General features: G+C 38.3%; 1 protein-coding gene across 1 annotated transcript in view; it reads right to left on the minus strand.

The window, feature by feature from the left end:
- Window positions 1-16,483, minus strand: part of TXLNB (taxilin beta) — a 40,997-nt gene that overhangs the window by 23,033 nt on the left and 1,481 nt on the right. The window contains exons 2-4 of the mRNA XM_069488676.1: window positions 15,214-15,651; window positions 6,525-6,616; window positions 672-842 (exon numbers count right to left, since the gene is read on the minus strand). Coding sequence (XP_069344777.1) covers window positions 672-842; window positions 6,525-6,616; window positions 15,214-15,637 — 687 coding nt within the window. The 5' untranslated portion in view covers window positions 15,638-15,651. The remainder of the gene's footprint in view (window positions 1-671; window positions 843-6,524; window positions 6,617-15,213; window positions 15,652-16,483) is intronic.

The following is a 16,483-nucleotide window of genomic DNA, read 5'->3' on the forward strand; positions in this document are numbered from 1 at the left end:
CTTGGAGAGCCCAGCATCTTGCTGTATTGAATGGAGCAGTGTATAATCAAATTAACTACACTGCTAGGGGCTTATGCTGTAATTAATGAAACCCATGCAGACTGAATGAAGTGATCAGTCTATTATTTTTAGATTGAATAATTAAGTCTGAAGAGCTTCAGTGATAATTTTCCAGTAGCTTCTTTTTTCAGCTGACTATTGACATTTTGGCTCTCAATCTCACTTTATTGTGTCAACTAGCTTTGTGTCAATTTATCTCATGTCATGCAGAATTCATTATAATACAAAAAAAATGTTGAATCTTTACAAGTTTATATTTTAAAGAGAACTAAGGCCTATTTTGAAAATAAACTCAACATCATAAAAGGGAAGGGGGATTGCATACACTTAATGAAGGGCCAGCACTGTGTCAGTTACTGTGTGGGCACCTTACAGATGGGACCTCATTTAATTTTTCTCCAACCACACAGTTAAGCAGGTACAATACCCATTTTATGGATGAAGAAACAAGCTCTTAGTTTATTTTACCTCCCTAGTAAGCAAGTGGCAGAACCAATATTTGAACTAAGCCTCTCTGATTGTAAAACTCACACTCCTTCCACAAGTAGCAGAGTCCTGTGTCTGTGCACCGTGCAAGAGAGTGTGTTGTTTTGAGCCAGGGTGACACGTACCTTCAGGGTCTTGTTGTGTCTCTGCAGCTCCCGGCACAGACTCTCCAGTTTGCTTCGAGCGAGGATAGCTCTGCTGTGTTCACTTTGTAACTGGTCCTTTTCTTTCTGGATTTGTGCCTGTTTCTTTTGTAGAAGCTTTAACTTCTTTTGCTCAGTCCGATGTTCATCCAGCTAGACACAGAGGTGCAAACGTGAAAGAAAATGGCAGGAATCTTTTTGGAGTTCATAGAACACAAGCAAAACCCAAAGATCACTCAATGGTTGTTTGGATACATTTTTTTTCTTGTTTTCTTTGCTATTATCTTTCCCCTCTGAAAGTAAATGAACTTCACGAATGTCACCTTTGTTGTACTAGTACATATAATTTAAAGCATAACACTTACTTTACTTTTTAAAGCAAAACCCTTACAGGTTTTCCTTTTTATTATTAATCTCTTCTCTCTTCAATATTTTTTTGGGGTGGTCTGTAAATATTTTTCTTGAGTCTATCTAACAATGCCAGCCAATATTGGAAAGCATGTCTCAGAATTTGTAAACTGCCAGCATTCATGACAATACCTTGCACAAGGCAATAGTCAACAGTTTGTCTGCTTGGGTTACCTTTATTTCTCATAATTCTTTCTCAAAACAAGATTGTAGTACTATTTTTGTTTTTTTTTACTTTATTTCAGAATAAATGGGGGTACAAAAATAAATGGGGTATCATGGGGGTACAAATGTTTTGATTACATGTTTTGCTTTTGTGCAGTTTGAGTCAAAGTTATGTGTGCCCATCACCAAGGTAGTGTGCATTGTGTCTGTTAGGTGTACATTTACCCGTCTCCTCCACCCCCTCTGACCTATTTGGTTTCCATTGAGTTTTACTACCATATGTGCACATGGGTGTTGATCAGTTAGTTTTGATTTAATATTGAGTACATGTGGTGTTTGTTTTTCCATTTTTATGATACTTTGCTTAGAAGAATGATCTTGCATCCAGGTTGTTACAAAAGCTATTAGTTCACCTTTTTATGGCTGTGTAGTACTCCATAGTATACCACATTTTATTAATCCACTCATGTATTAATGGGTTGAATCAACTTGGGTTGATTCCACATTTTTGCGATTGTGAATTGTGCTGCAGTAAACATTTGAGTGCATGTGTTTCTATAGCACTATTTTTAAAAATAGGAAAGAGAAAAGCAGCCTCCTGGTAAACAGAAGATGAAGTCCTTTTCTTTTAAATTTTGGGCTCTGGGTGTGGATTGTTTGGGTGCAGATTGTTTGGGTGTGGGAAAGAAAGAGAAGGGAAAGTACCCTTCCACTACCTAAGCATTGATGGGTTTTCACCAAAGTATCAGAAATAGCCACCGCATAACTCAACAGTAGGAATGGCAAATATCTGTGACATGCCCTGCAGCCCTCCCACCTCCATCCCCTCTGTGCTTATAGGGAATAAATCATGACGCTGGTTCCTGCGAGCCTAGGTGAGCTTTTCTCACATCCCTCCAGCAGCCATAACTAAAGTACTGTATCAGGGATGGCGTGGAAAATGAAACCAATTTACCACTGTACTTTCCGCCTCTGGATGTTAAAGTTCTAGGGTAGGATTGCCAGATTAAATACAGAACACCAGTTACATTTAAATTTCAGATAAATAAGGAATACATTTTTTTGTGTGTAAGTATATCCCAAATATTTCATGGGACATATTTTTACCAAAAAATTATCTGTTGTTTATTTGACATGTAAACTTAACTGAGTGTACGTATTTGTATGTGTTAAGTCTAGCTATGTTATTATGGGGCTCTAAGGCCCAGGGTGGCTGTGGGGAGCGAGAGTGGGGATATCAACCTCCAGGTGCTCCTGGTTCCTCGCAGAGCCAAATGGATACTCGCACCACATGCACCGGACATGTGTCTTAGTTTCCTGGTTTTGAAAAAACATTTGTTCTTTCTGAGCGAGATGAACTGGACTTCACACTGTCTTTAGTGCACATCTTATTTCACTCCTTTCCTCCTTCCCTCCCGCCACACTGAGATAATGCTTATAAACCCCTGACACATGCAGCTAAGGATATGCATATATGACATTCTGTCTTCATATTTATGTGCAGTTTCTACTTATTAGTGGGCATTAGCATTGGAAAAAACAAGACCCATGTTACTAAACATATTCATTGACATTGATATCTTCCTTGGAAAATCAGTGATATTTTGTTTTATATTTCCCATGCTAAATTCCTGTTCATAAGATAGATGTGGTCCTTTCATTTTGCACCATAGTTATTAGATAGGGGTGAAATTTCTCTTGCTCATATTTGGATTTTAAATGACCTATAGTCCTTTCTTGAAGTTTATATATTGTTATTATTTTTCTTGCCATTATGGTTTACAGTTAACCTTTTGAAGATTAAACCATATGTCTGGGCTTCTCAACCTCAGCACTATTGACATTTTGGACCAGATAATTTTTTGTTGTGGGCACTGTCCTGTGCATTGTAGGCTGTTTAGCACCATCTCTGGCCCCTACCCACTATATGCCAGTAGCACCACCCAATTGTGACATGACCAAATACCTCCAGACACGCCTATTGTCCTCTGTTTGGGGAACACTGTCCTATGTGGCTTTCTCTGAATATTCTACACGTGTCTTATAAGTTGGGAGAAAGATGATTTGTGCTTGCTCATTGGCCATTCAATGTTTCAGTTTTACTGCAAGATCATGCAAATTTAGAATTTAGCTAAGTCTACCTTACTTTGCTCTAGAATAAAAACCCTTCACTTTCTGACTTTAAGTGTGTGGATAATTTTGTTCAGATACTTCAGGCCCATGTGAATACATATGAATGCATGGAGTTTCTTAATGAATGAAAGCAAACATGTTGCAACTGAGTCAACTTCGGTCAAATGCTGGCTTTGCAATTTAACAACACATGCATGTAGGCCTTGTTCTTCTGTACAATTGTAACGGGCATATAGGATTTGTATCTGAAATTTGTCTTGTTCTTTCTTTCTTTTTTACTAAGTTAAAAAAGTAAAATTAATGCCAAGTGCCAAATTAAAATCATATTAGTGATGTTGTTTTAACTACATAAAAATTGAGGAAATTTGCAAAAAATATTTCTCCCAGGCCATTTCCTAATTTAATCATGAGGTGTCCTCATTTATTAATGAACTTATCCTTATTTATTAATGAATACAATGGCAGATAGTATTACAGGATTCAGACTCTGCAAGGATGAGTGAGCTGCAGTGGCAGTTTAATTCACAGCTTTGAATTTGATGATTTATTCCATATACACACATATATTTCAGACATTTTTCTATATTAATGTCCAAATCAGTGGGCACAGAAATAGGCTTTAGTCTCCAAGTAAAAAATTAAAATTCCTCGTAATTTGTCTTTTCTGAAAAGGAAATGTAATGGATTTTTTGGCTCAATTTTCTCCTATTCATTTTTTCTAGAATGATCTTTTAGGTTTAAAACCGTTTTATAGAAGATGATATAAATGCCAGAGTTTAGGAAGTAAGGCTTGAATTGAGTAGAGTCTCTAAAAAATAACCTCTGCAGAAGCGACTGCTTGGCTATAGGACGAATGGGTACAGGGCATTTCCTGAGCCCAGGAACAGTTCCGGCTCATGGAGAAAGTCTTGGTCACACTGGAGAAGTGATTCTTCTCCACTGTACTGTTGTCGGACTGCAGCACTGTAAACAGCTTTCTGTGCTAGTCTAGAATGCTGCCCAGTCAAGTATAGAACATGGCACTGGAAACTAAACATGCATGGCCTTGGTAATTGAAGGGGCAAAGGAAAAACGACATCGAATATACTAAAAACAGCAAGGATGGATAGGTGAGATTAGGATGGAAAGGTGGGAGTGGGGACCAAACTTTGGAGGGGGGATGTTATTTTTGACACCTAACAATTGACGATATTGAAATGGTTACTGGCCAATGCTGTGCAAGTTGCAATAAAATTGATACACTGATACTAGTTTTGTAAATTTCTACCAGTCTTTTGGAAAGCAACATGGCCATAAAGTTTAAAACCAAAATGCACTCATTTTGTTTGATTTAGTAATCCTATTTCTGGATTTTTTTCTTAAAATCATAAAAATGAAGGAGAAGGAACAAATCTCATGCATGATGATGTTCATTGCAGCAATATCTGGTAAAGCAAAACAGTGGGAGGAATCTAAATGTCTCCAAATTAGTGAATCAGTAGATACAGCCACTTAATGGAATATGACACCACTTTTACAAATATAATTATAAAGACTATAAATTACATGGAAAAATGTCTGTCATATGAACCAAGAAAATCAGATACCAACTTATTTGTACCTTATGACTATAATTATAATAAAAATTATCTCTGCATATGTAGTAGAACTGGAAAAAATGCATAAAACAAAGTTTGTGTTTTAGATGATGGGATTAGAGACATTTTTGTTTGTTTTATGTATTCAGCATTCTTATATCATCATGTTGTGGTTTATGTGGTTAAAAGTAATTAAAAAGTACTGTAGGCAGAGTTAAGCAATCAGCCAGTCACTTAGAGTTTCAGAATTTTCTGGGTCTGTTGAATGACAATTCAGCATAATGGGATGTGTCAAGGGGGAAGGAAAGAATAAATAAAGATCACAGGACTAAAGTCAGAGTGAAAAATAAAGAAAACAAGGCATCCACTAAAGTCTACTCCATACAATAGGGATGAAGGGTTTGTGGGCCTGAAGCTTATTTAGTTTTGGAAGCTCTCTTAAAAAAAAAAAAGAAAAGAGAATTAGGTCCAGGGCCTCCGAGGGGACCATGCAAGTGAGAGGCTCTCGAGGTTTAAGCTTCTTTGGCTTCAGTGATAAATCTATTCCTTAGGGGGAGTTCAACCTACTACCTGGAGGAATATTTTTGCTATGTGTAGTCTTAAGCTTTGTTCACCTGTCACTGTTTCTCCAAAAGCAATAAGTAAGTGAAAAAAATTTTAAGAAAAGAAGCAGAATTAAGAGAAGGCCATTGCCTAGCTTTCCTAGAGAAGATGCTGCATCTCAGCTGTAGGTCTCATAATCTGTGGGTTTTATAGCTGCAGGATCAGCTCAGACGTCGCTATCTTTGGTTCATTCTCAGATCAGCAGGTGTTTGTGAGGGTTCATTGAAACTAGAGATCCTGGTCTCACGAAGCTCTCTCCTTTTCTCCAGCTGGCCAATTCTAGAGTGCTGGTAAGGAGACGGTCCACTTCAAACATTCTCTGATGGTCAGGAGTGGCTTCCCTTGCTCTCATTGGCCCTAATTTATTGAGAGGGAGGCTGCATGGGGAGCATCTAGAACCAGGCACAACACAACCCACATGGAATGCTTTGCCACTGTAGACAAGGGGTAGAAGGATGTGGATCACAGAGAATAAATGTATAAATGGAGCAGACCAGACAAGAATGTGCCATGAGCTGAGTGAGAGTGGCATTGACTCACCCCTTTCATTGCACCCTTTGTACTCCTCAAAAAACCTGGGTGTGAGAACTGAATGAAAGCTTGAAGATTTATCTTTATGTCAAGTGTATTTCTGTTTTATTGCAAAGCAAAGAAAACTTCAAAATATCCACAGTTTTCAATCACTCTCCCATCCCCCAAATTACACGCATAATTGAAGGTGGAGTCAGCTCCAATTCTGTCCTGTCTTCCTTTTGCTGTTTGCTGTTTTGCTATTTTTCAGCTTTTCCTTTCCTTAAAATTTTTTTTCTCATATAAATTCTAGCTTGGAATTGTTTGAGGTCACCAGCCAAGTTATATAATGATGTACATAAAAACTAGGTCTCCTTTTCTCAGCTCTAACAAGAGCCTGGATCCTTCTGACAAAGGGAGCTAATCAAAAAAATCTTACCAATTCAGCATACTTCTTGAATAAAAAATCAAGCTTTTCTTCAGGTGTTTGCAGCTTGTTCAGATTTTGCATTAGCAGGTTGGCTTCTTTGCCTTAAAAAAAAAAAAGACATTTGAAAAAATAAGTGTTGAACTTTCAGTCAAGAGACAAGGGTTGATGTCTCAGATTAAACCACTTGCTAATTACTACCAACCTTGGCCAAGCCACTAACCTATCAGATATAATTTTCTTTTTGTGCAAAAAGGATAATACTTATTTTACAGAGTAACTGAAGATTAGATGAGAAGTTTGTGAAAATATGTGGTACAGTGTCAGGTTCATGGTAGCCTCTCAATTAATGTCTGCTATAACAGTAGTCCCTAATTTTCAACCCAAGAACCCATTCTTGTTCCTCTCCCTCTGTATTCTTAACAATCAAAATAATTCATTTATGGAAGGATAAATCATGCATTTTCCCACTTTAATTAACAAAAAAAAGAAGCAAAAGAGCCGATCAAAATTTCTGACTAGTAGGAAATGGCTAGTGTGGATACATGGAATTGCTAGGATTCCAGCCAAAAGCAGAGAAATGTGATGGTGTAGTCTGCCCAGTTTTTTCCTGTGGTTTTTGTTCTTTGAATATCTCTTTTTGGAAGAACCAATTCTCTTTTTTCTGTGTGTAAACCCATCCCATGAGGTTTGGATGGAAATAACTCCGATTGTATTTCCTACCAAACAGAGAATAAAATCAATAAAGAATGATAACAGAGCCAAGATATGTAGGGCCTTTCCACAGGCCTTTTTGTGACTCTATAATATGATGCTGGACTGAGCCTTCCCGGACCTTCCTTTCTCCCAAACGGGCCTTAATCTCTGTTAGCAGTTTCATTTTCTGATCCCAGTTGGAGTTTATGCTACCTTTAAAAATTCATCTGTTCATGATTATTTAACAGGGAGCCTCAGATTCTTTCTTTTCTTTCTCCATTGTTCTTCCTTTTGTAATTTGCAGGCCAAGGGGCCATTTGCCTTTCTGCAGATGCCTGGAAATCTTGTCTTCAATCAACCAGTGGGCTGAGTGTCTGGAGGGAGGAATGGAACACCAAGGCCTATGTTTACCATTAATTCTATTTTTTCAAACAGTCCAATCAAGGTGGAGCATTTTTCCCATCCTCGCTTATCTGTGAAAATCATCCTGCTGAGTCAGAGTAGGGAGAGCAAGCCACGCAATAGAGCCTGTTTCCTGATATATATCTGCTTAAGAATATTAACGACTTTGACAACCTTTCCCCCAAGAACAGACACTTCCCCTTGGCTAGAATATTTTCTTTCATCCTGAACAGGCAGATATATCATGGAATTAGGGTTTCTAGATAAACTGTAGAGCATAGGACATACTTGTACTAAAAAATTATTTGTTATTTACCTGAAATTCAAATTGCGCTAGGTATCCTGTATTTTTATTTGTTAATCTGACAACCTTACATGGAATCAAAGAATTTTAGGTCTAGAAGGAACTTCAAAGAGCATCCAGACTAAATGGTTAATTTTATAGATTAAGTATCTAAGGCCCAGAAAAATCCAAAGTTACATGATTAGTGCTGGCAGAGCCATGGCTTAAATCCAAGGCTAGTCTGCTTATTCTAAATCACCCCATTCTCACGTGAAAGTGTGATGCCAAGGAAACCTAGGGAAATACAAGAAAACTTTTTTTTTTTTTTAAATGACCTCATTTCTAACTGTTTGTTTTGTCTATCTTTGCCCCATGAGTCAGTTCAGATTAGAGACATGGCCTAGAGCAGGGGGAAGGTGGGTGTGAGCCGGGTCCTCTCAGCTCTCCAATTATGGCCTGTGGCACGATGTAGGGTCCTTTGCAGCTGATAATCACTGCTACCCCGCCCTGCCAGGCATGTGCTTCGAGTTATTCCTCTGGCAGCAGGGATGGGTTTGCGCTGGTCAGACCATCCCTTCACTCTTGTCTTCAGTCTGGGGAAGGTGCCCACATGAAGGCCGCTATCTTGAGTGTCATCTATCAAAGGCAAGAGTCGTGGCCCAGGCCCCCACCCAGTGTTTGAATCATGGCAAGTGCTCAGTAAATGCTGATGTGAACAGAATAAAACAAAGCCAACTAACCAAACTGGTATGTGAATCAAAGGAACACTGTCCTGAAAACTGCTTTGTCACTGACTAGAGGAAAGACAGGCCTTAATCTCACCTGTGGCGTTTAATGTATGCGGGGACACCTCTCAATGTGAGTACTGACATGCAAAACCATCACACGTCTTGTTAGGGGCAGGTAGAAATAGCTGAGTGAGTCCAATGGTCTTCTCTTTCTTCCCACATTAAGTATGCTTACATTTTGTTTTCTGTAATGGTGAGGAGTTTTGTTTTGTTTTTTAATCTTTACACTCACTGAGGTCTCTTTTTGCTCTAATAGTCTGTCATTTTGTACAGAAGGTGTTAAGGTTCAGATGCATTTAAAAATTATATCCATTTAAAAATTATTTCTTCCTTCAACAAAAAGTCCAAGAAATTGGAGACATGCCTGTGCAGAATTCACAAATTTGTGACATCAGAGATCTAAGTTTTAAACTTCCATTGGTTTTGTTGGACTAGGGTGCTGTGTGGGACACTTGTGGGGAGGAGAATAGATAGAGACGTGCTCATCTTCTAAGAAAGGGTATCATTACATCTCCACGGAAACAGGGTCATGTGGTGACAGTGTCAGTGTCAGACACAAGAGGAAGAACTGACTTTATGCAGGGATATTTTATCAGGAGGAGATCTCCTGCCTTCTCCCTTCTGTGTCATTCCAAAGTGAGCTTCATTTCTTCCCCATGAAAGCTGGGGAAGCCATGTGGTGGTCATGTGGCCACCACACTGCAAAATGCTGCTTGATAGGACGTCTACATGAAAGCAGAACCACCTGTGCAGCAAGAACAACAGTGTCACATATGGCTGTGGGCACTGGCACGGTTGTATTGGAATATGAAGGAATTATTTTCACATGAAAGAAATGAAAAGGCTTAAATTAAAAGGCAACTAAACCAGCTGTAGAAGTGTGGACCAGGATTTTTCTTGAACTTTCAGCAGAGTAATGATGAGTTTGGTGACAATTTATGCAGCTTTAATGTGTTCAAAACTATGCCTTTTCTCTTCCAAAATTATTTTTTACACCTTTGGGACTAAAATTTGGTCTCAAATACACGCTTGTGTACCTCTCTATCCCCTTCTCAATTTCTGTGTTGTAGCAGAAGCTTAAAGCTGGAAAGTTTATACATGTCCTCTTTCAAATGTTAGACTCAGATTCATTATTTCAATGTTAATTTTGTTTTCCCTCTAATATAATTAAAAATAATGAGTATCAGACAAATAATTTCATGAGCATCTGTAGATATATTTTAAGGGAAATAAGATTAATGTATGTAAGGTAGGAAGTATAGTATCATTAAATCACACTGGTTTAAGGCTAGGAAACCTAGATTCTAGAAGTGACACTGCCATTAACTAATTGAGTAAGCTTTTTTGAAGACTCTTAAACTCTCTGGCTTCAGTTTCCCTGTCTAAATAGATTCTGAGTTTAGCCTTTAAGATTTGGTGATTACACAACTGAAATAGCTTTAACCATTTTTAGCTTGATTTAGAGAACAAAAAAACAAAAGCATCATTGTTTGGATGGTATATTTGTTATCTTAGAATGTTTCATGATACTTTTTAAATTTATAAAGATTCTCTTACCCCTCACTGTCACCTCTCATTGTCATGGTTTTTGTTTGGTTTTAATGCCTCTACCAGTTTGGAAAATACTACCCTGCCTGTGTTTTCTAGTCACATTGTTATTTCACTTGGCTGACATTTTATATGTCTTGTATTTTAGTGACCTTGTTATATCTGTATTTGGAACTTTGGCCTCTTACACAGTTGGGGAGTGGACATGGACTTCTCTTTAGGTCAACTGATGCTGTATTTAAATGATTAGCAATAATAAAAAATATCAGAAAAAGCAGTAAAATATTCACCCATCCATTCCCTACCCTAGTCAGAAAACAGTACTAGTCATTTTTCTCAAGAGATATTTTTCTCTCCCCTCTCATTTGCTTCTCTAAACCCTCCTCTGCTGTCAGGATCTGGCCTAAGTCCTAGCTTCCCTATGAATTTACTCACGGACTTTTACAGCTCTGCTGATTCCTCTTTCCCTTGAATTCCTCTGATCTTCCACCTCTTGTGGAAAGTTTAGCATTTGTATCAAAGCAACAGGTTATTGCTCTCTCAGAGTAACTAGAAATTCAGCTAAAATGGGCAAAACAGACATCTGGGAAAGTGACCACTCCAAGGAAGACTAAATAAATGGGTGTCTGAAGACATTTCATAATACTGACATCCTGGTCAAGGGCCTCTCAGAAACTCATCTGTACCTAGAAAGACAAAATCCACTAACTGAGCCATCATAAATGCTCCTCAACCAATACGCTGCTTGCTTCTATACACCTTTGGTCCCGCGGTGTCAGTGACATGAGACCTGCCCCTTGCTTTCTTTATGACTAATCTTGCAATCACATCAACTGGTGGAGTGACCTTTTGTGGCAGATGCAAACTCCCTGGGCTTCAATTTTCCTGTCTATAAAATTAACGGGTTGACTAGATGGATGCTGAGCTCAGAATGGACCTGCAGATCAGCTTTGTTTTTCTCCCAGGCTTAATGCTTCAAACCTATGATTTCCTATTCAATCAGTTACAACCTAAATATCAAAGGTGTATTATATTTTATCCTTGCTTGGTGCTCATTATTATGTGGTGCTTGTACAGCCCACATCAAGTTGTCAAAGAAGGATTAATAAGACACGTGTGAGCCTGGAGCATGGCAGTAGGAGAAGCAAGGGGGATACGTTAGATGTTAACAGGACATGTCATGGTGCTGCATAATGGGAAATCTGGTTTTGTTAAGATGCTAAGAAGAAAGTGAATCTACCAGCTAAAGAGATTTTAAAATGTTCCTTCAACTACTCCAGTATATGGTGTGCTGATTGTGGGAGAATATGCAGCCTCCAAAGGAAAAACAAGTCCTGAGTGCTTGGGTTGTAGAGACATTGCCTAGATATTCAAAGTGTTCTGTGAAAAGGAGTCTCATTGGTCTAATAAGTTTAGGAAATAATGAAAACTATGTCCTTCATTATTTGAGATTTTCATTACACACCCACACATACACACACATCTATGTGTATATATATAGATGTATATGTATATATATACACACACACACAACCTTAATATATGTAAAGTCAGAGAATTCTGGCAGTAACTGTTTAACTTTGAAATTTCATTATTTGAGATTTTCATTCAAATAATGAAATGTGTATTGTATACACATTTATAATAATATATAATGTATATACATATATGTATTTATATAGTTGTGTGTGTGTGTGTGTGTATATATATATATAAAGTCAGAGAATTCTGGCAGTGAGGAAACTGTGTAACTTTGTCTGAAATTTCAAATATTCTAAATTACACACTTTGGAAAATTTTGGATTAGGGAGTCAAAACGTTTCAGCATCTCAAATATACCAAGAAAGCAAATAGTATCTAATAAATACAATAATTAAAGACATTTTTGAGTAAGTACATAAGGAAAATCTAAAGATTTATCTTCAGGTACAGGTTGAATGACTTATTAAAATTTCATAAAAGGTCCAAATGGGTTCTAAAAGCAGACCACAAGCAGAACTTTATATTTTCTCCAAAAGAGTGGATGAAGCACTTTTTGCAGCATCAGAACCATTGCTTTCATAATCACTTTGTGTCAAAATTACCCAGGGGGCCTTGGCCTCACTCCAGACCTACCAATTCTGAATGTCTATGTGTGGGGACTCAGGAATAGTGTCTATGACAAATTCTGCCTTTGAATCTAATGCACAGTTAAGTTTGAAAACCACTGGTCTAGACCATAGTGTAGTGTATTTAGTTGTTAAATAGCCAAGAAATCTGCCAAAGCCACTTGCAGACAACTGAAATAAGGTTTAAAATGGTAGTCAGATGTATACGTTAGCCTACAAAGGTTGTTTTAATGCATAATGTAGCTGAAATAGTACAATGTTTAGAAGAATGCTGATGATATTGAGTGGCATGAAAATTCAACAGCCCACACACTCACTTAGAGTGGAACACCTGGGCACTCTGATTCACAAATATTGATTCTGGTCAACACATTCAGTTGGAATTTGGTAACTTGTAGATAGTGGCAGACTTATAGAGGTGGGATTTTTTCTTACTCTAAAAAAATCATTCTGAGTATTTGGTAATTGTAAGGTTAATATGGATTATGAAACAACTCCTAGAAGAGAAAGTAGAAATCCAAATTGGTTATCTTTAACTTCACTCCTACTTTCTTTATATCCTTCCCCTCAATACACCACACACACACACACACACACACATACATAGCCACACACAAATTCCTAAGTAAAAGTTTTAGGGAGCTAAAAATACTTTTTTCTGGTTAGGAGTACTTGAAGTTGTTCACTTCTGGAATGAGATTTTATATACAGTCTTATGGAAACTTTAATAACGACTAATGTAAAGAGACACATCTGAGGTATTTGGTCAGAGAAGGAAAAAATTGCTCTGCAACACAGAACAACTCTACTATGTTTCTCTATGTTCTAAAACACTATAGTGATTCAAACCAACCTTGCACTTTGGAACTTGAAGATACTTCAAAGGTATTATCTGGGTTATTTTAATTTTTATGCTGGGGGGTCAAGTATGCTATTTGAATATGTCATTTAGCCCTCTTAAAAGCGTTGTAGCAATGGGTTTTAAGGATCATAGTGATATCTGTAGGAAAATAGCCTGTTGTGTGGCAAGAGTGACGCCATCTGGAAGAGAAAGCACCATGATGACTGAAGTTTGACTCCTGCATATGAAGGTGTTTTGCAATAGGGTCTTTTTTTTTTTTTTTTTTTTTTTTTTGTTGAGACAGAGTCTCACTTTGTTGCCCAGGCTAGAGTGAGTGCCGTGGCATCAGCTTAGCTCACAGCAACCTCAGACTCCTTGGCTTAAGCGATCCTACTGCCTCAGGCTCCCGAGTAGCTGGGACTACAGGCATGCGCCACTATGCCCGGCTAATTTTTTCTATATAGATTTTTAGTTGTCCATATAATGTCTTTCTATTTTTAGTAGAGACGGGGTCTCGCTCAGGCTGGTCTCGAACTCCTGACCTTGAGCAATCCACCCGCCTCGGCCTCCCAGAGTGCTAGGATTACAGGCGTGAGCCACCGCGCCCGGCCTGCAATAGGGTCTTTAAACAACGTCTGTAACATAGATAGTCCCCAAAAATGCTTATTGAGCCTCCCCAGTGGTCATGAGTTTCAGCAAGAAGGTCTGAGACATGAGCAGCTGTACGTATCTTTACCCTAAAACTTGCTACATAGAGGACAGTTTCTAGAGGGTCGGTGTGGAGATCCACTGTCTTGCGGCCACCTGAGATACCATTTCTGTTTGTAAGTCCCTATTAAATATTTCTTTCTGAGAAATTAGATTTATCAACCTCTTTTACTGGACCCTCAGCTCCCTTGGCCTTTAGGGGTAGGTCTGCATAGACCTGCTCACCGCAGAACAATATCCTATTCCAGTATAGACATACTTCTGGGTTTATAGATTATCTGTTACTGGAGTTTGGATACAATTCTGACTCCAATACCCAAGAACTTACATTCTACCCCACTGTCTTTCAGAAATAAATAATACATGAGTACTGCCCTTGATAGATTCCTCATCCAGCATGGGAAGAATATAAACAAATAATTGCTAAATTAAAAAAAATTAATGGAGAACTAAGGAAAGTGATGCTAGCTCTACCTGGACATACCTGGGAAAGTGTCACATAAGAGGTGGTATTTGTAGTGAGTGTTTCCACCAGGGAAGACAAGCAGAGAGACTTTCTCAAGTGCAGTAACATGCTTTCACTCATAGCTTAAAAAATCAACCTTTTCACCCTTCTTTTGCAGGCAGTGTTGGTACTGACAATCCCCTATGCTCTCCTAAAAATTTTCCTGTGCCTACTCTTTTGCTTATTCTATATAACAATTAGTTTACATGTCTTCTTTTTGCTGTATACCTAGAGCTCCCTGACCAAAGGGCTATATCTTACTTATTTTTGTGCACCTAGCACAGTGCCTCATAAAGACTAGGAATTAATAAATATTCACTGGAGATGGGGGAGTAGGTAGAGACTTTTAGGTAAAGAAAGTAAGATGTGTGCAGGCCTTGAGCAGATGGAGCTCAGCATATTCAAAGGCCCGAAGGAGATCAGAGTGATTAGCTATTAGGCAGTAGTAGCAGTGCTGGTAATCGTGGCAGAGTGTTCAGGGAGGAGATGTTGTGGAATGATGTGACATTAAACTGGAACTGGTTGGGAGTAGACCATTAGGAACTTGAAGAACATGTTAAGAATTTTGGTCTTCATCCTAAGAGCACTGGGAAGCCAACGGGACAGAGGGTAGATGGGTAACATGTTGCAAAGTTCACCTGAGCCCTATGGAGGGGAAGGGGCTTGAGATAAGAACAGCAAGAGAAAATGCAGGGAGACTTTGAAGGTGGCTGTTATAGTAATTCAGATGTTAGACGTGGCTTTTAGTAAAGGTTGCAAGAAGTGCCCCCTTTTAGGAACAATTCACACAAGACAGTCATATATTAGAAGATAACTACTTGCCTAATCCTTTCAGCATTTTCTTTTCCAATTTTTGCTCTTTGTTGCTGACGGGCTCTTTGACTGTGTGTAGATCACCGGGAGCAACTGGGTCTTTTTCAGCCTCTTCATGGGTTTCTTCACAGTCCACGTCCTCATTGTCAGGTGATTCTACAATGTCAGGCCGCTCCTTGGCCTTGGCAGGGCCCTCTTCCCCGACGGTTCTGGCAGCAGAGCCATACGTGTTTATGATGTCTTCCAGCTGTCGATTCAACTCCTCGGAGATATCAGGGTGCCCGCTTGCCTCTTTTCCTGGTGCGTGGAGTAAGGTTGAGGAATCCTGACCGCTGTCCTTCTCCAGGCCGTTTTGACTGGGTGATGATGAACTGTCTCCTGGGCAGGTTGCCTCTGGCTCTGGTGGGGGCTGTTCAGAGTGATTAGTCTCCATGCTGGGAGTGGTATCTAGAGGTAAGCACAGTTAGGTTTTATGTAGTTAACCCAGTTGCATACTAATGGTAAGGACATCCCCCAAATGGATACCGGCTAATTATGGTTTTTAACATAGTATGAATGTACTTCACAAACCATTGATATTACAAGAGTAAGTGAGGAACAGTGGGAAGCCATTTTTCCAAATCAAGTCACACTACTAGCATACTTTTCATGTGGATCTTCCATTTTCAGTAGAATCTCTATCATTGACATTAAGAGACTAACTCATGCTATTGTTTTTCATGGCAATATTTGTCATTTTGCTTAGACTAGCCAGTTTGTGTGATCATTTTTGTATATAATTCCATGTGGATTCACAATCATTGGAGGTACCTGGATGTATACATTTAAAAAGTTTAAATTTAAAATGTTGTTAGTTTTCATTCAAAGTTAAGATATTTATTAATAATACAAAAATAATTGAACTTATTAAAATTATTCATAACAATAATATCCCTAAACTGTCTTTTGACCCATAAATCGAAATTTGATTAGTATGAATACTTTGATGTAAATGCGTTATTACACTGGACACAGGAGGTATTTCTTGCTTTTCTGGTATTTTCTTTTTCCCACATGAGCAACATGTCATTATCAATCAACAGAACCTTTTCTCTGAGGTTCAGACTAGCATCATTTTTCGAATAAGACAGGGAAGGAGAGAGGCATAAATAAACCAACTATGGAAACAAGGTGATACTTACAATAACAATTCCTTAAATTTCCATAGTACCCTTTTATTCCAATATAAAAAAATGACTTTTTAAAAGAAAAAAAAATAGATTATCACTTTTTCTTCTAA

Source organism: Eulemur rufifrons, chromosome 15 (assembly GCF_041146395.1).
Source record: "Eulemur rufifrons isolate Redbay chromosome 15, OSU_ERuf_1, whole genome shotgun sequence".
Taxonomy (NCBI): domain Eukaryota; kingdom Metazoa; phylum Chordata; class Mammalia; order Primates; family Lemuridae; genus Eulemur; species Eulemur rufifrons.